The 26,666-nt window shown below is 39.4% G+C and overlaps 1 protein-coding gene, 1 long non-coding RNA gene and 6 other non-coding genes across 10 annotated transcripts; 2 read left to right on the forward strand and 6 right to left on the reverse strand.

Annotated features, from left to right (window-relative positions):
- The first annotated feature begins 545 nt into the window (after positions 1 to 545).
- nlrp12l (NLR family pyrin domain containing 12-like) lies at positions 546 to 14,911 on the forward strand. Of its 3 annotated transcripts, XM_072696352.1 has the most exons (16): positions 548 to 634; positions 4,760 to 4,825; positions 5,180 to 5,245; positions 5,448 to 5,534; positions 5,650 to 5,751; positions 6,646 to 6,765; positions 7,557 to 9,356; positions 9,460 to 9,633; positions 10,215 to 10,388; positions 10,768 to 10,941; positions 11,570 to 11,743; positions 12,547 to 12,720; positions 12,974 to 13,147; positions 13,230 to 13,403; positions 14,140 to 14,313; positions 14,419 to 14,911. In XM_072696352.1, exons 1-16 carry the CDS (start codon positions 594 to 596, stop codon positions 14,426 to 14,428), a joined length of 3,684 nt encoding a protein of 1,227 aa, XP_072552453.1. In that variant the 5' UTR covers positions 548 to 593; the 3' UTR covers positions 14,429 to 14,911. The 3 variants fall into 3 exon arrangements, with proteins under 3 accessions (XP_072552455.1, XP_072552453.1, XP_072552456.1); XM_072696354.1 differs by lacking the exon at positions 4,760 to 4,825 and having other exon boundaries at positions 546 to 634; XM_072696355.1 differs by lacking the exons at positions 548 to 634; positions 4,760 to 4,825; positions 5,180 to 5,245; ... (1 more) ...; positions 5,650 to 5,751; positions 6,646 to 6,765 and adding an exon at positions 6,782 to 6,828.
- Positions 14,912 to 15,286: 375 nt separating this feature from the next.
- Positions 15,287 to 15,405, reverse strand: LOC140534949 (5S ribosomal RNA). The gene has a single exon (XR_011977491.1). It is a non-coding gene; the product is annotated as a 5S ribosomal RNA (ribosomal RNA).
- Positions 15,406 to 16,060: 655 nt separating this feature from the next.
- LOC140534989 (U1 spliceosomal RNA) lies at positions 16,061 to 16,224 on the reverse strand. The gene has a single exon (XR_011977527.1). It is a non-coding gene; the product is annotated as a U1 spliceosomal RNA (small nuclear RNA).
- A 2,186-nt stretch (positions 16,225 to 18,410) lies between these two features.
- LOC140534961 (5S ribosomal RNA) lies at positions 18,411 to 18,529 on the reverse strand. Its single transcript, XR_011977501.1, has one exon. It is a non-coding gene; the product is annotated as a 5S ribosomal RNA (ribosomal RNA).
- A 985-nt stretch (positions 18,530 to 19,514) lies between these two features.
- Positions 19,515 to 19,633, reverse strand: LOC140534972 (5S ribosomal RNA). The gene has a single exon (XR_011977512.1). It is a non-coding gene; the product is annotated as a 5S ribosomal RNA (ribosomal RNA).
- A 226-nt stretch (positions 19,634 to 19,859) lies between these two features.
- Positions 19,860 to 20,953, forward strand: LOC140576763 (uncharacterized). The gene is made up of 2 exons (XR_011981758.1): positions 19,860 to 20,355; positions 20,461 to 20,953. It is a non-coding gene; the product is annotated as an uncharacterized lncRNA (long non-coding RNA).
- Positions 20,954 to 21,943: 990 nt separating this feature from the next.
- On the reverse strand, positions 21,944 to 22,107 carry LOC140534954 (U1 spliceosomal RNA). Its single transcript, XR_011977496.1, has one exon. It is a non-coding gene; the product is annotated as a U1 spliceosomal RNA (small nuclear RNA).
- Positions 22,108 to 25,039: 2,932 nt separating this feature from the next.
- Positions 25,040 to 25,203, reverse strand: LOC140534950 (U1 spliceosomal RNA). The gene has a single exon (XR_011977492.1). It is a non-coding gene; the product is annotated as a U1 spliceosomal RNA (small nuclear RNA).
- Between the last annotated feature and the right edge of the window lie 1,463 nt (positions 25,204 to 26,666).

Below are 26,666 nucleotides of genomic sequence, written 5' to 3' on the forward strand. Positions count from 1 at the left end.
CAATGTGTAATGGAGAATACTGGAATGATGGTGATGAAATGTAAACCACAGGGCACAGCTGAGGGGAATTTTTACACAAGAGTCGCTAGATGTCGTCATTGCTGTTGTGTTTGTAACCAGCATGTAGTGTTTCAAAAAGGAAAGTACCCGTCAGACTACCCAGTGTAGCAATAACTTTCTCATGTTTTCCATCGTTGTGTTTTCTTTTATTTTCAGGTCTACCAATTGGACTAAAATAAAATACAGATACCAGCTGATTTATTAATCCATTAGTTCAAAAACAGCAAATGGTGTCCAGCACCTTTAGGCAGTTTCATCATAGAAAACGCCTGTTTCAACTTGTTTGATAATGAGCAGGTTTAGTGTGTCTGCTTGAGTCAGGAAAAATCCTTTCCTGCTGTCTCTTCAGGACTGAAGTTTAATAACCTTGAAAAAGAGGTTCCTCCCTTAAGAAACCAGCACGGTGGCAGTTATGGCGGAACTGACGCCACCGAAAAAGGATAAAATCTCTGGAACATTTTCAGTCATTTGTCAAGCTCCTCCCAACACCTCCACATATGAAGCAGAAGTGAAACGAGATTTAATGAACAGTAATGGAATCAGAGTTAATCATCAAAGTTCCTGAGGTGCCTTTGTAAGTACGAGTTCATTTACTTAAGGGTTTTTAAGGGTTTTCTTAAGATCTTATAATCTCATTTTTCTTTCTTGATGTCTAGACATGGCTGAGCATGTATCGTTTGACTTGAACAACCTTTATGTTGAAGCTGTTCAGAGAGCCAAGTCTGTACTCAAAAAATTACTTACGTACTTTAGACTAAGAGTATAGCAGCCTAAGCAGTCTTAAGAAATTAGTTACATGAGTCACTACCATTAATGTAGTAAGCAATAAGCCAGTCAAGGCTGTGCATGACAGTGTTTTACTATGATTAAGGGGAGTAAAGCACTCCAAGCAGTGTGAAAATCACTAACACATGGACTTGAGTAGCGTATTGCTTTTAGAAAATGGATACAAAATACAATGCCTTTTCACTTAGACATCAAAAGTCCTTATTACAGAGCTCTGGGCAGAGACTGAAAACTGTGTTATTCTATATTTATGTGGCGAATTTTAAACACCACAGTGCTTTTGACACAGTTCCTTAAATTTCTCTTGACTTTTTTTTTCTCTATAAACTATGAAAGGGCTCCAAATGGTGGTGACACTTTATTTTAAGTGATTCCTTTTAGATAAAATAAACAGTCATCAGACTCTCCTGAATTCAGCTGCACTTTATTTGGAGAGTTTAAGTTCAGATCTGTAGATGTTCACCTGAGAAATCACTGATCATCTAACAGGTCTAATACAGACCATCTCAACATCTTCAACCAGCTGTTTGGATGAGGTTAAGGTTAGGATTAGGGTCAGGATGTGGGTTGGGATTGTGTTTTGGGTTGAGGAAAACCTTCGAATTAAGGCCAGGATGAGGGCTAGGGTTAGGTTTTAGGTTGAGAGGAAAAGTTAGGGTTAGGGTCAGAGTGAGGGTTAGAATTAGGTTTTGTCTTAAGGTTTAGGTTAGGATTAGGGCCAGGATGAGGGTTTGGATTGGCTTTTGGGTTAAGGTTTACATTCGTATTAAGAACAGGATGTGGGTTAAGATTAGGGTTTGGGTTGAGGTTAAGGTCAGGATTAGGGCTAGGATGAGGGTTTGGATTGGGGTTTGGATTGGGGTTTGGATTGGGTGGTAGCCAGGTAACATTTTGGCTGTTAATAGCCTGGTAAATTTGAAACTGAAAGGATTTACTGGAAGTTACAGCAAGTTGTGTAACCTATGTGACAATCTTAGTTATTTGGTAAACACATGGCTTTGTGCCTACACTGCAGTGGCACTTTATGGGGGAGGGGGGGGATGGAAACTAGGACAATTCTAAATTTGTAGGTGCCCTAAAAATGTATTAACCAAGCATTTTGGAAAAATTGAGAGTTATGGGGCCAGTGTAAAAACCTTTTACGAGGCCCAAATCACTGGTAGTGCCCCACCACACTGTAAACCTAAACATCCTGCAAGCTAACTGTCTAAAGAATTAAGTGACCTAATAGGCACAGGCTTAAATAACGTCTAATTTAAGATTTAGTTACTGTATTTTTAAGTGATCCACACTGCCATAGCAAGTAAGCTCAATTCAAACAGGTTTAGAACGTAAAATGGATTAAATTAAGATGATTCAACTCAACCTTTTAGGTTCACTTAACTTAACAAATTTGAGTTACTCCAAATAAAAAGAAAATGGTAACACTTGGACTTGGATGGTGCATTGTAGACGCCTTGTAGATGCTCAATTAACATTGAACTAAATGTTTATTTAGTGAAACTGAACTCTAGTTTAAGGTTAAAGGTGCAAGCTTAGATTCCATACAAAATAATTACATTTATTTTGGGATATTCAGGTAAATGTGAGTTGAATGTTAGGTGAGCATCTACAAGGCATCTATAATGGACCACTCCAAGTAAAGTGATATAAAAATGAAGTTCATAAAGTGCTAAACACTGTATGTTTGTCAGGACCCCACCTAACATCTATGGCATTGTGGGGGACAAAATGCATTAGTAACACATTTAATAATGTAAGGCAGTGAAGAAGAGAATAACAAGGATACGACTCTGGTAGAGACAAAATGTAGACAGCACTAAAGAAAAGAATAGAACCCCCCAGACCCAATTCTAAGACCAGTGTAGCAGGCTTCAGAACAAGAGCCTCCCTAACCAACAATCCCTAAACCCACCCTCTAACTTAGCAACTATTCAGAGCAAAACTCTTTCATGGTATGTATGGGGAATGTATCAGGGCACCTGTCTTACCTGTTTGAATTCCCAGGTGGTATAAGCATGTCCCTTTACAAGCAAAACATGTCCATTGCAAAACAGACAACACTGGATTGCGCAGTAGCAGGACTATCTCTGCAGCCATCTTACTAGAGATTTTCAAATCTTTAGCTCTGCCCACAAAGCTAGGCTCTGACCGTTCTGCTGCATTTATACCTGATAAGGGCCGGTGAGCAGATAGAACTGAGGAATGAGAGAAACATACACGAAATATTACACAATATGTTTTGCTCCTGGGCTTCCCCTACAGTGTAGTGGAGTGTAATTCACTGTTAGTCCACTGCTGTAAATACACATCACACTTTGAGCGCCCCCTCATGGGCAGCTATACGTGTAGATTTGTTGACAAGCTGGGAGATACAGAAGCAGCATCTGAAAGGAAAGAAGCATGTGGACTGAGGCAGTAGAGTAGTTTCATGCAGTTCTGGAGAGAGTTCCACAGGGCAGTGGCAGCGTTTAGGCCTGGAGTGGCAATGACAGAGACGTCACTCTCCCTGTTACACTCACTGGAGCATCAATGTAATTTTGAAGCTGCTATTCGAAGGTAAAAATGCTACATAAGGTTGCTTTAAGTTAGGATGCAAATAGATGGTCTAAAAAAGTTCACTAAATGTATTAATTGCATGAAAATTGTACATAACTGATTGATACAGGTCCAAAGTGAAAATCAACAAACAAGTAACCTTAAGTTAAGTAAGTTAGTATTTCATCAGCTTTATCAGTGCAGTGACCATGTCTTGTTGGTCGTTGTCTATACTGTACACTAACAAACCACCCAGCACAGTAAGCGGTTTACAGAAATTTCCTGACCTCTCAAACAAGCGTGAACAAATGACCAGCTCTGCAGTCCACTTCCTTCTTTCTGGATTGCAACACACACTGTGTGCATGACTTCCTAAAAATAGTTTGGGGAATTCTTGTAAGAGGATTCACTGTTTTTGCTTCTTTTCATTTTGTATTTCACTGATTTCAACATTCACTTTTCTGATGAAACTGACATGCAACCAAGCTGATTGACATACCAGGGGTTAAGATGTTTTGGTCATACTTTATTTTGACGGTTTGAGGCTGAGGGCATTCTCAACTTTGAGGGGTTCGGCTTAGAATAAGGTTTAGGTTTATGTTTAGATTTAATAGAATCTATTAAACTATGTTTAATTTGAAGTTTAGTTACTTCAATATATATATTTGTGAATGTTAGTTCTCAGTGAATGCATCTACAGTTTAGTTTCTCCAAACTAATCTGTTGTTTTGTTTCTTTTTAAAAATGTCACTAAGAAAGTGTGGATAAACACTGATAATTAGTACTGGAAATCAAGCTAAACTATGTTTGTCTTAAACTGCCAAATATATTTCTACACATGATATATTCCATAACTTCTCTTGTGTTTATATTCTTCATATGTTATATTACAGTTTATTATATATAACCCTCACTTTTGTATTAAATTATGAACTCATTTTAACTGTTAATTGTAAAGTACTACTGAATTGTACTATAAATGTATACATCTAAGTAATAATTACTAATATTTGATATTTAGTTAGATTTCCTTTCAGAATCAATGTTAAATCACAATTAATTTAAAGGTAAACATTTTTTTTTTCAAAAATATGAAAACATGCTTATATAGTGCACTACTGTAATTTACAGTAAACATTGTTATACAGTAAATCTCTGGCAACCACAGCTGTTGGTTATACTATAAAAACAAAACACAATCTATACTTTAATCTATTAGTATAGTATAGATAGTATAGTATAGATCTAGTATAGTAAAGTATAGATCTAGTACTTTACTGCCTTTCACTTTAACATTTATGGCATTTATTTTTACAGTGTAAAATCAACTACATGCAATTTAGTTTACAATAAATAATTTCTTCTTTTCATCTAGGAACTATTGTGATGGCTCCACTAGTCCAGCTTCTCTCAGTGATACAGAAGTGAAGCTGCAACATAAGTAATATTTCCCAATATTTTATATTTCATTACATTTCCTTTCTAAAAACGTGAAGCTAAATGTCAGTTCTTTCAAAGTGAAAAATCTAAGTTTATCAACAATAAGTACACTTGCTTAAAACATATTAAAGTGTACTATTAAAACTTACAATTAACATTTTTTATACAGTAAATCTCTGGCAACCTCATCTACCAGGATTTTACTATGAAATGCAAAAAAAGATTTTTTTTTAAATATAATACTATAAAAGCAAACGCAAACTTTACCAAATCATTTAACAGTAGAAATGTTTTACAGTGTATATACAACTGCATACAAATCATTCAAAATAAAAAATGTCTTCTTTTTATTTAGGAACCACTGTGATGGCTCCACTAGTCCAACCTCTTTCAGCGAGACAGACGTAGAGCTGCAACACAAGTAATATTGGGGAAAATATTTCATTGTATTGCTGTCATAAAAAATAAGTAAAATAAGTTTATCAAAGAAATGTAAAGTAAGCTTAAAACATTGTAAAGTATACTAATTTAACTTACAGTACTGTTTAGGTATTCTAAGTTTGTGTAAACAGTCATATCAGTATATCAGAAATTCATTTTGTTTAATAATGTTGCTTATACAGGTGCAAAAATGCAAGCAGCTTGACAATCAGCACAGGGTCTACAATGAATCACTGTGGCAAACGTGCTCATAACTTTAAGGCACTGAGGTGAGAACCATGCATGGGCTTGTACTGCACAGCCTAATATTGTAGATTATTGTCTGTCACATTGAGGTTGGTTTGATCCTCATTTAAGTCATTTTTGTTTTTTTCTTTTTTAAAGGTTGGCTCATTTAGAAGGCCCAACTTGTGTTTCAGTGAGAAGCTCCAGTTCAAAGTTGGAGCTAATTGAATTTAAAGAATCAAACATGCCCTCCACACACAGGTAAGCATTTTTTGGGGATACTTGTACAACTGATTCTCAAGATGAAATTAATTTGATTTTTAAAATAGAATTAAATGTCATTTACTTTTTGGCTTCAAGTTCTTTAGTAACTTAAGTAATTAAGTAAATTCATACCAACGGCGCTAAGTAATAATAAGCCTGGTAAGAAATGAACTGAAACCAATGAATGTAGAAAACATGGACAGCCCAATGTCTCTCAAAATTGAAGCAACCACAGGTCTGGTGTCTCTGCTGGCTAGTTGCAGTATGTATGTATAGCTCCGCCCATCCCCATACGTTTCAAAGGCAAATCTCAGTTTCCTCCTCTAAACTGTCCTTCCATCTCAGGGGTCTCCAAATTCCAACTGTTGGCTTTCTCTGTGCTAAAATTTGCCCATTTTTTATTTTCCCCCAAACACCTTTATTCTGCTATATCGTAAGAAGGCGGGGTTACACATCAATTAAGTGATTGACAATTAAGTGATTGCCTTGGCTGGAAGAGACCGGTCATCTGCAGGACCTACATGGCATCCTTTCTGTTCATTACATGGAGGACTTTTACTGTTTAAACCTTACACTCACTGGATAAACTGGGAATCCAGGGGGAAATCCACTCTGCTTCTGAACTAGAAGCTCAATGAAGACAGTCTGTTTAGTTTGGGAGAAGGGGGTGAGTCTATTAAATGAGTAGGCGAGTCTGGCTCTGCCTCTTGGTTCTACTGTGCAGAGTCTGGTTGCAAATTTGACAACATGGCCGATAGTTTTTGCTTAATTTCTATAGAACTAAATGAAAGGGAATGAAACCATGGTGGCCATGTTTTCTATAGTCATTGATTTAAACCTTCAAATGATTTTATAACAATTGTAATGAAAAAATCTGCATGCTGTTTTAAGGTCATGTAAACGGCCCAGAATCATTTCACTGGAGGCTGAAGGTGTGTCAGTCAGAAGTGAATCGTCAGTGCCTGAACTTGTAAACTGTACAACGACAAAAGACTTGTCCACCTACCCGGAGTAAGCCACTTATCAACTTCCCCTTGATGTTCACTTTTAAAGAATAACACACAACACGTAAAGGTTTGGAGATACTGTTTTACATACAATGTACACTATATGGACAAAAGTATTGGGACACCTGCTCATTCATTGCTTCTTCTAAAATCAAGACTATTACAAAGAGTTAATCCTGCTTTTGTTGGAGTAACTGTCTCTACTATACAGGGAAGAAGACTTTCTACTAGATTTTGGTGGAGCATTGCTGTGAGGATTTATTAGTATTCAGCAACAAGAGTGTTAGTGAGGTCAGGATGTTGGGAACGATCACCACTCCACCTCATCCCAAACTCCCCAACTCATCCCAAACTCCCCAAAAAGTATTGGAAGGAGCACCAACCATCATTCCAGAGAACACAGTTGCACTGCTCCACAGTTCAATGTTGGGGGGTTTATACCCCACTAGCCCACGCTTGGCCTTAAGCATGCTGCCAATAGGTTCATAGGTTCACTCAGACAGTCCTACTCTACTGGCAGTACTTCTCTAGAGGGACTAGCCAAGCTGTGTGTCTATCAGCAATGAGTGCCACCTAAAGTAGCTGAATGCATTCATTAGAAGGGGTGCCCACATACGTTTGAACATATTGTGTAACTTTATATGTATATATGTTTACCATATTGTTTAAACAATTATATTTGTATAAACTATAGAAATATTGGAAACTATCATAAAGTATTTTTAGATGTGTAAAAAGTGGAGTTCTGGCAACAGAACACGTCCTTTAAATACAACATTTCTTATTTTCATCTAGGAACCACTATGTGGGCTCCATTAGCCCAACCTCTATCTGGGATATGGAAGTAGAGCTGCAACATGTGCATAAATGTAGGCTGAAGGAAAAGTTTCAGTGCATTTACAATGATGTGTCAGGACAAGGTCATCGAAAGATGCTGAATGACATTTACACAGAGCTCTACATCACAGAGAGTGACAACGGTAATGTCAATAAGGAGCATGAGGTCAGACAGATTGAAATAATATCCAGGACACAAACAACAGTGGAAAAACCCATCAAATGCAATGAGATCTTTAATTCCTTTCACGGACACAGCACACACATTAGGAGTGTGCTGACGAAGGGTGTTGCCGGCATTGGGAAAACGGTATCTGTCCAGAAATTCGTCCTGGACTGGGCTGAAGGGAGATCGAATCATGACATAGAGTTTGTTTATCCACTAGCATTTCGTGAACTCAACCTGATGAAGGGGAAGCCCTTCAGCTTGGTTGAGCTGCTTCACCATTTTAAAATGAAGACCCCTCAAGCAAGAACTCTTCAGAACTGCAAGGTTCTCTTCATATTTGATGGACTGGACGAATGCCGCTTTCCTTTGAACTTTCAGAACAATGGGAAAATGTTTGACCCAACAGAGCAAGTGTCTCTAGATGTCCTACTGACAAACCTCATTAGTGGGAACCTTCTTCCAGCTGCCCTTCTCTGGATAACGTCCCGTCCAGCAGCAGCCAATCAGATCCCTCCTCAACTTGTTGACCTGGTGACTGAGGTACGAGGATTTAATGATCCCCAGAAGATCGAGTATCTCAAAAAAAGAATAAGCGACCAGAGTCTGGCTAACAGAATCATCACACACATCAAGTCCTCAAGGAGCCTCTTCATCATGTGCCACATTCCAGTCTTCTGCTGGCTTTCGGCCACCGTTCTGGAGAGAATGTTTGGTGACTCAGATGGAGAAGAAATTCCCAGGACACTGACTCAAATGTACACACATTTCCTCCTGATCCAAACCAAAGCTAAAAATGTGAGATATTCTGAGAGAAACAAGGCTGGTGATGAAGACATGATACTAAAGTTGGGCAAACTAGCTTTCCAACAGCTGGAACAGGGAAATCTGATATTCTATGAGGAAGATCTAAGATCTTGTGATATTAACGTCAAGGAAGCGGTGGTCTACTCAGGAGTGTGCTCCCAGATTTTTAGGGAGGAATGTGCATTGACTCAGAGTAAAGTGTACTGCTTCGTACACCTGAGCATTCAGGAGTTTCTCGCAGCTGTTTATGTGTTTGTCATGTGTAAATCCCATAACTGGAACGCCCTTGATCAGAAAAGCTTCAGTACATCAGATTCTACCCAGGATGCACTACATGACCTGCACAAAACCACAGTAGACAGAGCCCTGCAGAGTGGAAATGGCCATCTTGATCTCTTCCTCCGTTTCCTGTTGGGCCTTTCCCTGGAATCCAATCAGACCCTCCTTCAAAGACTGCTGCGACAGGCTGGGAGCAGCTTTCAATGCACAGAAGCGACGGTGGAGTACATCAAGAAGAAGATAGAGGAGAACTCCTCGACTGAGAAGTCCATCAATCTGTTCCACTGTCTGAATGAACTTAATGAGCTGTCCTTAGTGAGAGATATCCAGCATTACCTGAGCTCCGAGGGTTTCTCCAAACTCTCCCTGGCACAGTGGTCAGCTCTGGTGTTTATGTTGTTGACATCAGAAGAAAAACTGGATGTATTTGATCTCAAGAAATACGGAAAATCAGACGAAGGTCTCCGGAGACTGATGTTAGTGGTCAAAGCCTCAGAAATCTCCCTGTAAGTGGACAGTGTTGATTCAGTGGTTTAAATATAGTGGTTTAAATAGATCTTCTCTAAAAAATATTATCTTAACCCTAGCTGGATGTTTTATTTTCCTCAGGCTGGATAACTGTGGCCTCACTGAGAGAAGTTGTAAAGCCCTGGGCTCTACAGTCAGCTCTGCCTCTTCAAGCCTGCGGGAGCTGGATTTGAGCAGCAACTCAATTGGAGACACAGGATTGAGGCTTTTTACAGAAGGACTGGAAAACTCAGAAAGTAAACTGGAGAAACTCAGGTAAATCTTCTGCCTTTCTAGCTGCTTACTGGGTAAAGGCAGTAAAGGCAATTGGAAACATTCTGTCTATACCGGAAGATAATTTAAAAAAATAATAAATTATTTGAAGAAATATTTTTTAACTGGTTAAGGTACAGAAAACTAAAGAGGCCATAGTGCTGTTCCACACTTTAATAACTACATATGCCACTATTCAAAGGTTCACTATTTAAATGTATTATTGTGTTTTTTAATGCATAATAACCTTTCTAAAGATCAGACGTTTGGTACTTTAAATCATTTGATGAGGACTGTAGCACACTTTATCGAACCGTTCATGGAGTTTTGGTTGAAACTAAGACTCACACACCAGTACTTATTGTTCTGTTATTGTTATATTTACTTCAAAAACATCTTTTTTATTTTTTATTTTAATACTATAAATTTGTACTAGATGTTTTGTGAATTTTGAGTATTTTGGAAACAAATAAAATAAGGTACCTTATGTTATTTACCTCAACATGTCACTTTTGAAACACAACACTTGCTTAGTGCCAGTAGAATTATAGCTCAGTGCTTTTAATGCTGTTCTGTCTCTGCAGGCTATCTTACTGCAGAATCACAACACAGGGCTGTTCAGTTCTGGCCACACATCTTATTCCAAAACTACCACATCTAAAAGAACTGGACCTGAGTGAGAACAGCCTGAGACAGACAGGAATCCAGATACTAGCTACACAGTTGAGGAATACACAGTGCAAACTGGAGATACTGAGGTATGTGCTGGTTTTATTTATATATAAGTCTGTGGTTGTCAAGCAAGTGAGTCTATTGTTGTGGTCACAAATATATTAAAATAAAATGAGTTGAGCTCTGAAGTGACTAATAGGTCTGTACAGTACTTTAGGTAGAAACTATATATATATATATATATATATATATAGTTAGTAACTGGTTTACATCAAATTAAAAATGAGAAGAAATTGTGAAATTATTTGTTTACTTGTTTATTTTCTTTACTATGTTTATTTTGACCCACAGAAAATTTGATCATGACTATACACGTTTTGATTAAATGGACATGTGTGCTTGTTTTTTGAGTGTTGCTCAGAATAAAGTTTAGACTTCTTAACTCATTCTTGCCTCTGCTGGTAGGCTGAAGGACTGCAGAGTGACTCCAAATGGAGTTTTTGCACTAGCCTCAGCTCTGAGGTCTAACCCGTCACACCTACGAGAGCTGGACCTGCACTGGAACAATCCGGGAGATGAAGGGGTGGAGCAACTGGTGGCTGTAATGGAAGATCCTGTCTGTAAGCTTGAAGTATTATGGTGAGACTCTTTACTGTGTTCATTCATTCTGTAATGTGTTTTTTCTTTTTATTTATTTATTTATTTATTACATATTTTGCTCCTAAAAAGCAGTTCAACTCTCTTTCAGCTAGTTTTGGATTAAAACTAGTCTTGGATTGAATTGCAATGGCAATGAATTTTCACTGTTATGTCTAACTTGTGTGATGTGTGATCTACATTTGGTAAAGTGGCCCAGAAAATAAATATCCAACACACACACCGATCAAGCCATAACATTAGCACCACTGACATGTGAAGTGTAAAACATTGATGATCTTCATTTACAGTGGCATATGTCAAGGGGTGGATATATTACAGTCAGAGCATCTCCAAAACATCAGGCAGGTCTTGTGGGGTTTTCCTGGTATGCAGTGGTCAGTGCCTACCAAAAGTGCTCCAAGAAAGGACAACCAGTAAACTGGCAACAGGGTCATGTGCACCTAAGGCTCCTTGTTGTGATCCATAGAGGCCCCACCCACCTCACAACTTACAGCACTTAAAGGAACTGCTGCAAATGTCTTGGTGCCAGTTACCACAGGATGGCTTCATAGGTCTTATGAAGCTGATCTGTGTAAATGATTTTCTTCTTTGTTCTTTTGACTTTTAGGTTAACGTATGGTTTACTCACTGAGAAGTGCTGTGAGTCGCTTGCTTCAGCCTTCAGACGCAGCTCCTGTGGTCTGAAAGCCGTGGACCTGAGTGGGAACTCAATATTAGACACTGGAGTAGAGCTGCTATCCGGTGGGCTGGAAAGTCCACACTGTAAACTGGAGATACTGAGGTCAGAGTTACTATAAAGCTTTCAATTATTAAGATAAAAAATAGTTGTAGTCTATTGTGAAATTAAAGATGCCTTTATTCTGTAAATATGCAAAAAGACAGAAGAAAAACAGTTGAACTGTTATTTTACTTTTAATTTATTAAAGCTGAATAATTGATTTGGCTTTAATAAAATCTGTTTTGTCCTCGGGTTTCACAGTGGCCCCACATACGGATGCCCAAAAGGGTCAGTGATGAAACCAGTAGGAGTTGAACATGTCCCCATCTGGGTTGTACACTGCATATATGGCCTAGATGGTATCCATGTGAGATTAAGGTGGGCTGTAACGACGGGGCCCATTTGAGTAGCCCAACTGGGACCCAGTAACAACACATGTACAAACCCACTAAGAGCCCATATCCACTTGGATCCCACGTAGCCCACATTCTACCCATTGAATTCCACATGTGCATGTTGGCTGGGGACATTATTACAAGTTATGCTTTCGGTTTATTCATGGAAATTGTCATTTTAGTTGTCCTATTTTAGATATTGAATTTATGTCTATAGGATATAAAGGGGATTGAGTGGCTCAGCGGTTAGAGCGCCAGGTTATTGATAACAGGGTTGTGTGTGTGTGTGTGTGTGTGTGTGTGTGTGTGTGTGTGTGTGTACTCACTGCCCCTAGCTCACTTGTGTGAGTGTGTGTTCACGACCACAGATGGGTTAAATGCAGAGGACCCATTTCGCTGTACAGTGACAAATACGTGCACCTTTACATGCTATGTGATCTAGACTGAGGTAGAGAAATTCTGTTTCTGCAGGCTGGCATTTTGCGGAATCACAGGGAAAGGAGCTGCTGCTTTGGCTTCTGCACTTTCCGCACATCCTACATCTCTGAGAGAACTGGACCTGAGTCAGAATCAGATTGGAGATTCTGGACTGAAAGCACTCTCCCGGGTGGTGGAGAATTTAAACTGCAGGCTTCAGACTCTAAGGTGAAGTTTTAAAGGTCTAGTCGTTCAGCGAAAGGTTGCCAGTTTGTTAGGTTGGTAATGCCACAACTGGGGGCCATTTAAACCTTGTCATTGTTAATACAGAACGGAAGAAATAGGAGTTGGTAACCATTATTACCTATGAAATGTACTGCCAAAGTAGATGTTTCATATAAAGAGGCTACAAGTTATGAGTAATGTAATAATTAAAGGTTTGGAAGAAGAGTCCCTAACTACTCTCTTTCTCCCTCCGCAGGCTTACAGACAGTGGGCTTACCCAGGAAGGCTGTGCTGCTCTTGCAACAGTTCTGATCTCAAATCCCACCCATCTGAGGGAGCTGAATCTGGGTAACAATGACCTAACAGATGCAGGAATAAAGTCGCTTTCTGTTGTGCTGAAGGACAGCCAGAGCAGAATTGTGAAACTAGAGTGAGTGCTTCGGACAACATGGTGCATGATCTTACGTCAGACCTACCTGCATACTCAGTATTATACATGTTCTTTCCACCAGGCTGAATCAGTGCGCCCTAACGAAGGGATGTTGTGGTGCACTCAGTTCTGTGCTCTGCAAAAAAGCTTCATGTCTGAAGGAGCTGAACCTGGGGGGCAATAATCTACAGGATGCAGGAGTGAAGGCTCTATGTGCCGGACTAGAGAACCCACACTGTAAACTGGAGATTCTGAGGTAATACATTTAATAGTGGGATAATAATGCATGGCCATGACAGGGCCATGATCTCACGGTGACAGGGCCATGAGCTCACGGTGACAGGGCCATGAGCTCACGGTGACAGGGCCATGAGCTCACGGTGACAGAGCCATGAGCTCACGGTGACAGGGCCATGATCTCACGGTGACAGGGCCATGAGCTCACGGTGACAGGGCCATGATTTCACGATGACAGGGCCATGAGCTCACGGTGACAGGGCCATGAGCTCACGGTGACAGGACCATGATCTCACGGTGACAGGGCCATGATCTCACGGTGACAGGGCCATGAGCTCATGGTGACAGGGCCATGATCTCACGGTGACAGGGCCATGATCTCACGGTGACAGAGCCATGAGCTCACGATGACAGGACCATGATTTCACAAAGAAAGGGCCATATTCACCATTAGTGTTGGAATTTGGCCTCTGCCTTTGACCCATCCGTGCAGTGAACACACACACACTAGTGAACAAACACACACAGTTTCTGTGAGCACACGTACCTGGAGCAGGGAGCAGTCTTTGCTGCGGTGCCCAGGGAGCAGAGAGGGTGAAGGGCCCAACAGAGGCAGCTTGCTGAGCCTGGGTATCGAACCCACAACCCTGTCATCAATAGCCTTTTATACCAGCAGCACTGATCCCTTATTCAAATACAGCAAACATTTTATTATGTGTAGTAAGTCTCTGTATGACCTCTGTTTTTTCCTGTAGACTGTTTAACTGTGGGGTTACGGCGGAAGGCTGCACAATGTTGGCGTCAGCTCTAAGTGGCAAACACACCGTCCTTAGAGAACTGGACCTAAGAGAAAACAACCTGAAGGACACAGACATACGGCAGCTCTCTGCTTCACTGGACAATCCAGACTCCAACATAGAGAAAATTAGGTAAGATGGCACTTAACCACTCAAACCCATGTAATGTACCAAAATGTAAAGTATTTTGTCCTCAGATGAATCATCTTGTTTTAGTAAATGTCTTCTTTTTTACAGCCTTTACTAAATCATCATTTAACACTGGATCCCACCCACAACATGACAGCATATCAAATCTGACTGCATGAGACCCATGGAAACCAAGGAGCTGTTACAAAGAAATACTCTTCTTATTTATTGAATATGTTTAATCTCTTCATGTTTAGGGCCATTATCATAGTATCTATGCAGGCAGTGTATCTGATCACAGTAGTTTTGAGTTAAGCAATTATGGCTTAAGTAAACACTAAAGTTAACTAGGAGATGGCTTTACATGGCAGGCTTCTACTACAGACCAAATGTAGTTCATGCTAGCAATAGCAGATTTTTGTTCTGCTACAGGTGTTAATGGTTTAGAGCATTACTGAGAACACAGGTGTTATAGGTGGAGGAGGTTGAACGACTTTTGTGAAGTGCAAAATGTAAATGATATGGCAAAGACCATGTATCTGTGTATTTAATAAATACGTTAAGTATATTTATTTATGTATTTATAAACACAAAAAAAGCATTTACAGTCTTGTTTCTTTTTTTTCTTTGAATAATAGAGATACTGGGAACAAAGGTAAGATGGACTAAAAACTACCAGTAGGTGTCAGTATTTATTTAAGAGAGGTTTTTACTACAATATAAAATTACACTTTAAAGTCAGAAATCACAGTGATTTAATGGATGTGGTAAAGAGCTGCTCCTTCACAGTATAAAAGTACAAGGAAGTGCTTTTCTCACTTCTGTATTCTTTGTCATATTTTCTATAAACAAGCAGTGAAGTTGAGTTTTAACAATTTCTAAAAAACAAAAAAGAGTAATATGGAGTAAAAATAACCAATAATCCATAACAAAAATATCCATAATAATTCAGTGAGAGAATGAGAGAGGGTGTAAAAGCTTACAGCACCTGGTATTCCCAGGCGGTCTCCCATCCAAGTACTAACCAGGCCCGACCCTGCTTAGCTTCCGAGATCAGACGAGATCGGGCGTTGTCAGGGTGGTGTGGCCGTAAGCGAAAGCAGCTCTCACAACAAGACCATTTATGAGATCAGCCGCTTCTTTCTGTACTAATACAGATTTAACACACAAGCTAAAAGCTGAACAACTCACAAAACACTTTACAACTACAAACAGCTTTAAAACCGGATTAAAATGAGATAATAAAACACAGTTTACTGAATTCAAACTATATAGTTATACTTAATTAAGAATTATTTTACATAATAAAAACTGCAGCATTAGTATTTTGTATTTAAGTTATATTTATTTTTATATTTAATCCCAAATCTATTCTATGAACAGACAAAATAACCCATGAATAAAACCATGGATGTGCATTTTCGACATAATGTGAATCTAGCAGTTGCTCTTCATTTGGGGTTATTATATTAACAATAATTAAACCAACAGAAACAGTGGAAAATAATTTGGACTGGATCGTTTTACATTCACTGTCGTTAAATGAAGGTTTGTTGTAGATTTTCCATTTTGGAGATAGGTTTCTTTTGCTCGGCAGTAACTCTAAGCTCTCCATATCTCAGCACTGCATGAACTCACCTCCCCAAGTTCAACCTGAGAAAGGCTGCTAAACACTCCAGCTAAATAACTGAGAGCAGAGCATCCCAGCAGAGCCCTGCAGTGAAGCTCAGTCTGTCTTTACCGTGTAAATCAGGGGAGAGCGCGAACGCAGTCCCCCACTACCATAAATTATGCAGTCGAGATTCCCACATTTGGGGAATTCGCAGGGGTCAGCACAGCCGGAGTGCAATGGCTGAGCCTCACCCTGGGTGAACCACCTTCTTGATCATGGTATCTCCCCTGCCAGGTAAGTATGAGTTGTACAGAGTCGATACAGACGAGTCACTCCGTCCTCTCTGTTTCACGTCAATGGTGAAGGCCAGCCACCCAACACACACACACACACACACACACACACACACACACACACACACACACACACATATAATCTAATAAACACAATAAAATCCATCAACATTCAACTTCAGAAGATTTCGCTGCTTTATAAACATTTAAAAACAGATATCGATGCTTCCCATCAGCCTTTGCGCCATTCATATACATATAACCAGACCGCCCACTTTCTTAGAGGTCCTGATTCCGGAAGTAAGGGTCCTGTTCATTTTCTCCAGACGTTTCAAAAAGTCATTTAAGAAAGAGTGTGAAATCCTCTGGCGAATCAATCGAAAACGATAACAATCAAAACACTACATAAAACATTTCAGAGCAAGAAATGATGTGGAAAACGAACAAAATGACAATAAAAAATGTATTTTACTCATAGGTTGCCGAGAACGATTAAACTACATATCCCACAAAGCACCGCGACTGGTTTCAACCAATCACATTCCTTCATTTTCAGACTGGTGGATGTTCGTCTTCAGGAGGATGCAGATTTGTTCTCTGCATTATTCCCCAGATAGTCTTTAATCCCAGTTGTGTATTTCTGATGTTCTCAGCTCTTGTTCATTACAAACAGGATGAAATGGGCTAGAAGGAGCCAACTGATGTGGTTCAGGAATCTGGTAAGAGGATCCCCTGTTTGTCTCACATTGGAGATTTACCAGACACAGTCAAATGGGATCCTTCAGTAAAGATGGGTGGTCGTGTCTAGTGTGTAAGTTGGACTAAGAGAATAAAGATGAGATGAAGTTCATTATGGGTGTGTGGTAAATCAACCACAGACTTTATGGAAACTTTATCTAATGGTTTTTTTCCCTCCATTAACTTCCCAGGTTTTGTGGCTGGAACCTAAACTGCACGGTTACTGGATACTACATCAGAACAAACACATGAATAATCAGTTTTCATCACAGCAGGTTTTGTACAGCTGCATGAGCCTCCTTTGTTTGAGCTGCTCTTATGAGACGAGCTGGGTGCCATCTTTTTAAAGTAGCACATGGTATCACTCGACTTTTAAACAGCGAAATCTGGACTTTTCTCCTTTTAGATGATCATTTCTAAGATGATGAGATAATGCATGAGACACAAGGAAGCAGAAATGTGATGTTTAAGGAGATAAACGAAGCCTACAATGGATTCTGGTCGTCTGTCACTTTTCGCTGAATTTCAGACCTGAAGACTGAGAAATTCGCTCGTGCTTTGCAGCTTTAGCACATGTGAATAATTTTGGGTTTATTCTTAAAGTTTATTTACGGATTTATTTAATCTGCACTTACCAAACCTCGATCTTCTCGATCAACTTGGAGTGAAACGCTTAATTAAGGGGGCGGGACTGTATTTAAGACATCTGAGTTCTGATTGGTGGACCACAGTCAAACTCTGGAACGTGATTGGTAGATTATGGTCACGGTCTACAGTGAGTGTAGACTCAGCCAATCAGAAGGCTTAACGGTCTATGTAGACTCCTCGACTGTGGGAACATGGACTGCATCATTAAACGCAGCACAGCTGATGAACTGAACAGGAAAACAGAAATATCCACATACACAAGGACAAACATGAGCTCAACAGATAGAAGAAAACTGGAACACCTGAGATGTTGAACATCAAAAGGTGTGGAAAAGTATTTCCAAAAGCATGACGGAAGTACTTTATATAAATACGTACATACAGACACACATACATACACTTACAGAGAGAATAATACGGAGAGCAAACGTCAGATGGAGGAAAAATAACCTGCCAGTAGGAGTCAGTATTTATTTAAGAGAAGCTGCCAGTTTGGGGAAAGTCTGTTACAGCATGTCAGTGTAGATCAACACTACAACTAATAGTCATAAAGGTTACTCTCACTTTATTATTTAATATACCATACTGTGTGAAAGTCTAAATGCTGAAACTTAAGTGATACAAATGAGCAGTCCTAATATCATCACTAAGACTTAAAATGCAATAATAATATGATAAAAATACACAGAAATCAGAGTGATTTAAATGGATGTGGTGACGTTTTTTTCTTTATTGCAGCAAGAAGAAAAGCTGCTCCTTCACAGTCTAAAAGTACACAGATTGTGTGTGAAAGTGAGAGAGGGTGTAAAAGCTTACAGCACCTGGTATTCCCAGGCGGTCTCCCATCCAAGTACTAAGCAGGCCCGACCCTGCTTAGCTTCCGAGATCAGACGAGATCGGGCGTTCTCAGGGTGGTGTGGCTGTAAGCGAAAGCAGAGCTCATAACAAGACTATTTTTGATTATAGAAAACAGGAGTACAGGATCTATGGGCTGGACTTCACAGACTGTAAACTAGAGATTCTGAGCTAATATATTTAATGAAGGGATAATAATGCATGACCATGACAGGGTCATGATCTCATGATGACAGGGCCATGATCTGACGATTACAGAGCCATGATCTAATGACGACAGGGTCATGATCTCACAAAGAAAGGGCCATATTCACCATTAGTGTTGGAATTTGGCCTCCGCCTTTGACCCATCCGTGCAGTGAACACACACACACTAGTGAACAAACACACACAGTTTCTGTGAGCACACGTACCTGGAGCAGGGAGCAGAGAGGGGGAAGGGCCCAACAGTGGCAGCTTGCTGAGCCTGGGTATCGAACCCACAACCCTGTCATCAATAGTCTTTTATACCAGCAGCACTGATCCCTTATTCAAATACAGCAAACATTTTATTATGTGTAGTAAGTCTCTGTATGACCTCTGTTTTTTTCTGTAGACTGTTTAACTGTGGGGTCATGGCGGAAGGCTGCACAATGTTGGCGTCAGCTCTAAGTGGCAAACACACCAATACGTTAAGTATATTTATTTATTTATTTATAAACACAAAAAAAGCATTTACAGTCTTGTTTCTTTTTTTTCTTTGAATAATAGAGATACTGGGAACAAAGGTAAGATGGACTAAAAACTACCAGTAGGTGTCAGTATTTATTTAAGAGAGGTTTTTACTACAATATAAAATTACACTTTAAAGTCAGAAATCAGTGATTTAATGGATGTGGTAAAGAGCTGCTCCTTCACAGTATAAAAGTACAAGGAAGTGCTTTTCTCACTTCTGTATTCTTTGTCATATTTTCTATAAACAAGCAGTGAAGTTGAGTTTTAACAATATGGAGTAAAAATAACTTATCCATAAAAAAACATCCATAATAATTCAGTGAGAAAATAAGAGAGGGTGTAAAAGCTTACAGCACCTGGTATTCCCAGGCGGTCTCCCATCCAAGTACTAAGCAGGCCCGACCCTGCTTAGCTTCCGAGATCAGACGAGATCGGGCGTTCTCAGGGTGGTGTGGCTGTAAGCGAAAGCAGAGCTCATAACAAGACTATTTTTGATTATAGAAAACAGGAGTACAGGATCTATGGGCTGGACTTCACAGACTGTAAACTAGAGATTCTGAGCTAATATATTTAATGAAGGGATAATAATGCATGACCATGACAGGGTCATGATCTCATGATGACAGGGCCATGATCTGACGATTACAGAGCCATGATCTAATGACGACAGGGTCATGATCTCACAAAGAAAGGGCCATATTCACCATTAGTGTTGGAATTTGGCCTCCGCCTTTGACCCATCCGTGCAGTGAACACACACACACTAGTGAACAAACACACACAGTTTCTGTGAGCACACGTACCTGGAGCAGGGAGCAGTCATCGCTGCGGTGCCCAGGGAGCAGAGAGGGTGAAGGGCCCAACAGTGACAGCTTGCTGAGCCTGGGTATCGAACCCACAACCCTGTCATCAATAGTCTTTTATACCAGCAGCACTGATCCTTTGTTCAAATACAGCAAACATTTTATTATGTGTAGTAAGTCTCTGTATGACCTCTGTTTTTTCCTGTAGACTGTTTAACTGTGGGGTCACGGCGGAAGGCTGCACAATGTTGGCGTCAGCTCTAAGTGGCAAACACACCGTCCTTAGAGAACTGGACCTAAGAGAAAACAACCTGAAGGACACAGACATACGGCAGCTCTCTGCTTCACTGGACAATCCAGACTCCAACATAGTGAAAATTAGGTAAGATGGCACTTAACCACTCAAACCCATGTAATGTACCAAAATGTAAAGTATTTTGTCCTCAGATGAATCATCTTGTTTTAGTAAATGTCTTCTTTTTTACAGCCTTTACTAAATCATCATTTAACACTGGATCCCACCCACAACATGACAGCATATCAAATCTGACTGCATGAGACCCATGGAAACCAAGGAGCTGTTACAAAGAAATACTCTTCTTATTTATTGAATATGTTTAATCTCTTCATGTTTAGGGCCATTATCATAGTATCTATGCAGGCAGTGTATCTGATCACAGTAGTTTTGAGTTAAGCAATTATGGCTTAAGTAAACACTAAAGTTAACTAGGAGATGGCTTTACATGGCAGGCTTCTACTACAGACCAAATGTAGTTCATGCTAGCAATAGCAGATTTTTGTTCTGCTACAGGTGTTAATGGTTTAGAGCATTACTGAGAACACAGGTGTTATAGGTGGAGGAGGTTGAACGACTTTTGTGAAGTGCAAAATGTAAATGATATGGCAAAGACCATGTATCTGTGTATTTAATAAATACGTTAAGTATATTTATTTATGTATTTATAAACACAAAAAAAGCATTTACAGTCTTGTTCCTTTTTTTTCTTTGAATAATAGAGATACTGAGAACAAAGGTAAGATGGACTAAAAACTAAAACTGACTAAAAACTGTCAGTATTTATTTAAGAGAGGTTTTTACTACAATATAAAATTACACTTTAAAGTCAGAAATCAGAGTGATTTAATGGATGTGGTAAAGAGCTGCTCCTTCACAGTATAAAAGTACAAGGAAGTGCTTTTCTCACTTCTGTATTCTTTGTCATATTTTCTATAAACAAGCAGTGAAGTTGAGTTTTAACAATTTCTAAAAAAAGAGTAATATGGAGTAAAAATAACTTCCATAACAAAAATATCCATAATAATTCAGGGAGAAAATGAGAGAGGGTGTAAAAGCTTACAGCACCTGGTATTCCCAGGCGGTCTCCCACTCCCGCTGAACAACTCACAAAACACTTTACAACTACAAACAGCTTTAAAACCGGATTAAAATGAGATAATAAAACACAGTTTACTGAATTCAAACTATATAGTTATACTTAATTAAGAATTATTTTACATCATAAACACTGCAGCATTAGTATTTTGTATTTAAGTTATATTTATTTTTATATTTAATCCCAAATCTATTCTATGAACAGACAAAATAACCCATGAATAAAACCATGGATGTGCATTTTCGACATAATGCGAATCTAGCAGTTGCTCTTCATTTGGGGTTATTATATTAACAATAATTAAACCAACAGAAACAGTGGAAAATAATTTGGACTGGATCGTTTTACATTCACTGTCGTTAAATGAAGGTTTGTTGTGTTGTAGATTTTCCATTTTGGAGATAGGTTTCTTTTGCTCGGCAGTAACTCTAAGCTCTCCATATCTCAGCACTGCATGAACTCACCTCCCCAAGTTCAACCTGAGAAAGGCTGCTAAACACTCCAGCTAAATAACTGAGAGCAGAGCATCCCAGCGGAGACCTGCAGTGAAGCTCAGTCTGTCTTTACCGTGTAAATCAGGGGAGAGCGCGAACGCAGTCCCCCACTACCATAAATTATGCAGTCGAGATTCCCACATTTGGGGAATTCGCAGGGGTCAGCACAGCCGGAGTGCAATGGCTGAGCCTCACCCTGGGTGAACCACCTTCTTGATCATGGTATCGCCCCTGCCAGGTAAGTATGAGTTGTACAGAGTCGATACAGACGAGTCACTCCGTCCTCTCTGTTTCACGTCAATGGTGAAGGCCAGCCACCCAACATATACACACACACACACACACACACACACACACACACACACACACACACACACACACACACATAATCTAATAAACACAATAAAATCCATCAACATTCAACTTCAGAAGATTTCGCTGCTTTATAAACATTTAAAAACAGATATCGATGCTTCCCATCAGCCTTTGCGCCATTCATATACATATAACCAGACCGCCCACTTTCTTAGAGGTCCTGATTCCGGAAGTAAGGATCCTGTTCATTTTCTCCAGACGTTTCAAAAAGTCATTTAAGAAAGAGTGTGAAATCCTCTGGCGAATCAAACGAAAACGATAACAATCAAAACACTACATAAAACATTTCAGAGCAAGAAATGATGTGGAAAACGAACAAAATGACAATAAAAATGTATTTTACTCATAGGTTGCCGAGAACGATTAAACTACATATCCCACAAAGCACCGCGAGTGGATTCAACCAATCACATTCCTTCCTTTTTCAGACTGGTGGATGTTCGTCTTCAGGAGGATGCAGATTTGTTCTCTGCATTATTCCCCAGATAGTCTTTAATCCCAGTTGTGTATTTCTGATGTTCTCAGCTCTTGTTCATTACAAACAGGATGAAATGGGCTAGAAGGAGCCAACTGATGTGGTTCAGGAATCTGGTAAGAGGATCCCCTGTTTGTCTCACATTGGAGATTTACCAGACACAGTCAAATGGGATCCTTCAGTAAAGATGGGTGGTTGTGTCTAGTGTGTAAGTTGGACTAAGAGAATAAAGATGAGATGAAGTTCATTATGGGTGTGTGGTAAATCAACCACAGACTTTATGGAAACTTTATCTAATGGTTTTTTTCCCTCCATTAACTTCCCAGGTTTTGTGGCTGGAACCTAAACTGCACGGTTACTGGATACTACATCAGAACAAACACATGAATAATCAGTTTTCATCACAGCAGGTTTTGTACAGCTGCATGAGCCTCCTTTGTTTGAGCTGCTCTTATGAGACGAGCTGGGTGCCATCTTTTAAAGTAGCACATGGTATCACTCGACTTTTAAACAGCGAAATCTGGACTTTTCTCCTTTTAGATGATCATTTCTAAGATGATGAGATAATGCATGAGACACAAGGAAGCAGAAATGTGATGTTTAAGGAGATAAAAGAAGCCTACAATGGATTCTGGTCGTCTGTCACTTTTCGCTGAATTTCAGACCTGAAGACTGAGAAATTCGCTCGTGCTTTGCAGCTTTAGCACATGTGAATAATTTTGGGTTTATTCTTAAAGTTTATTTACGGATTTATTTAATCTGCACTTACCAAACCTCGATCTTCTCGATCAACTTGGAGTGAAACGCTTAATTAAGGGGGCGGGACTGTATTTAAGACATCTGAGTTCTGATTGGTGGACCACAGTCAAACTCTGGAACGTGATTGGTAGATTATGGTCACGGTCTACAGTGAGTGTAGACTCAGCCAATCAGAAGGCTTAACGGTCTATGTAGACTCCTCGACTGTGGGAACATGGACTGCATCATTAAACGCAGCACAGCTGATGAACTGAACAGGAAAACAGAAATATCCACATACACAAGGACAAACATGAGCTCAACAGATAGAAGAAAACTGGAACACCTGAGATGTTGAACATCAGAAGGTGTGGAAAAGTATTTCCAAAAGCATGACGGAAGTACTTTATATAAATACGTACTTACAGACACACATACATACACTTACAGAGAGAATAATACGGAGAGCAAACGTCAGATGGAGGAAAAATAACCTGCCAGTAGGAGTCAGTATTTATTTAAGAGAAGCTGCCAGTTTGGGGAAAGTCTGTTACAGCATGTCAGTGTAGATCAACACTACAACTAATAGTCATAAAGGTTACTCTCACTTTATTATTTAATATACCATACTGTGTGAAAGTCTAAACCCTGAAACTTAAGTGATACAAATGAGCAGTCCTAATATCATCACTAAGACTTAAAATGCAATAATAATATGATACAAATACACAGAAATCAGAGTGATTTAAATGGATGTGGTGACGTTTTTTTCTTTATTGCAGCAAGAAGAAAAGCTGCTCCTTCACAGTCTAAAAGTACACGGATTGTGTGTGAAAGTGAGAGAGCTTTTTCACCCTCTCATTCTCTCACTGAATTATTATGGATTATTGTTAATGAATAAGTTATTTTTACTCCATATTACTTGTTTTTAGAAGTTGTTAAAAACTTACACTGCTAACTCAACATCACTGCTTATGTACAGAAGGAGCAGCTTTTTTGGTGCTGCAATAAAGAAGAAAAACTTTAGCACATCCATTAAATCACTGATTTCTGACTTTAAGTGTAATTTTATATTGTAGTAAAAACCTCTCTTAAATAAATACTGACACCTACTGGTAGTTTTTAGTCCATCTTACCTTTGTTCTCAGTATCTCTATTATTCAAAGAAAAAAAAGACTGTAAATGCTTTTTTTGTGTGTTTATAAATACATAAATAAATATACTTAGCGTATGTATGTTGTTGTTTTAACAGACAAAATAAACCTCCCCCCAAAAAACATGGAGAAAATGCGAATGTAGCAGTTGCTCTTTGTTTGAGTTATTCATTTAACACGACTGAACCAACAGAATTGCTTCAGTGATTTGGACTGAATGGTTTTACAGTCGCTGCTGTTAAAGGATGGTTTGTTGGTTGTGTCGTAAATTGATGATTTAGGAGATTCGTTTCTTTTGCTTCTCAGCAGCGCAAGAAGACACATAAGCTTAAACCCCCCGGAGCCGATTATAAGCTGTAGAGCAACAACCTGGAACCCAACAGCTCCCCTCAGCAGAGCCCTGCAGTGAAGCTCAGTCTGTCTTTACCGTGTAAATCAGGGGAGAGCGCGAACGCAGTCCCCCACTACCATAAATTATGCAGTCGAGATTCCCACATTTGGGGAATTCGCAGGGGTCAGCACAGCCGGAGTGCAATGGCTGAGCCTCACCCTGGGTGAACCACCTTCTTGATCATGGTATCTCCCCTGCCAGGTAAGTATGAGTTGCACAGAGTCGATACAGACGAGTCAGTCCGTCCTCTCTGTTTCACGTCAATGGTGAAGGCCAGCCACCCAACACACACACACACACACACACACACACACACACACACACACACACACACACACACACATAATCTAATAAACACAATAAAATCCATCAACATTCAACTTCAGAAGATTTCGCTGCTTTATAAACATTTAAAAACAGATATCGATGCTTCCCATCTGCCTTTGCGCCATTCATATACATATAACCAGACCGCCCACTTTCTTAGAGGTCCTGATTCCGGAAGTAAGGGTCCTGTTCATTTTCTCCAGACGTTTCAAAAAGTCATTTAAGAAAGAGTGTGAAATCCTCTGGCGAATCAAACGAAAACGATAACAATCAAAACACTACATAAAACATTTCAGAGCAAGAAATGATGTGGAAAACGAACAAAATGACAATAAAAATGTATTTTACTCATAGGTTGCCGAGAACGATTAAACTACACATCCCACAAAGCACCGCGAGTGGTTTCAACCAATCACATTCCTTACATTTCCTTTTGCATTTGCAATCGCGTCTTTTCTCTGTAATGTTTTGCAAAAATAAATAAATAATTGTTGCCCGGGAAAGTACACGCGGAACGACAACTTAAATTTTTGGGTCCATTTATTACAATACTAAATTTCAAATACACATCCGAGTAAACTTATGCATGTACATCACACAAAAAAGGAAAATAAAACACAGATATATACAAATAATACGGTAGTGGTCTGTGTGATAAGATAAACACAACATTAAAATGACACCACTTTCACTTAAAACATCAATAAACCAGATTTTACTGAAACTCGAACATGAATACTCACTCTGTGTGTAAAAGATCTGTACACACACACCTAAATCACAGAACTCATCTCCTCCTCTCACATTAGCTGTATGAACACAGAGGAAATATTTGGCATACAAACTATAACAAACTGGTGATAAACACTCTACTCATCAATTGTATTTTAGAATTTTTCTTCTAAAATGACCAACTGACCTGTTTAATGGCTGATAAAACTCATCATACACACTGCCTAACCCAGCTATCTCTCTCTGCTAGCAAGCACATAGCACACTACAGCGAATATTCTTCTTCTGTGCTGAAAGCATTCACTCTTACTGGGCTCTGGGCAACTACCCCAGGTGACCAACAAAGGGATATACCCCTATTGTAGCTCTATTAAAGCAAACCAAATCTAATAGGGTGTATTTATTCACCTGGCTACATAAATAAATAAACAAATAAATAAAAATCACACACACACACAGCTGTGTGTCAGAAGGGGGGGGGGGCAGTAAAAGTGTAGTCCATGTAGTCCATCCTGTCATTCTACAGTTTTATTAAATACGAACATTGTGCATTTACTCACTAATCCAGCTGTTTATGTTCCTGAACACTTCATAATAATAAGCACCAGCAGAC

This window comes from Salminus brasiliensis, chromosome 14, assembly GCF_030463535.1.
Source record: "Salminus brasiliensis chromosome 14, fSalBra1.hap2, whole genome shotgun sequence".
In the NCBI taxonomy this organism is placed as follows: domain Eukaryota; kingdom Metazoa; phylum Chordata; class Actinopteri; order Characiformes; family Bryconidae; genus Salminus; species Salminus brasiliensis.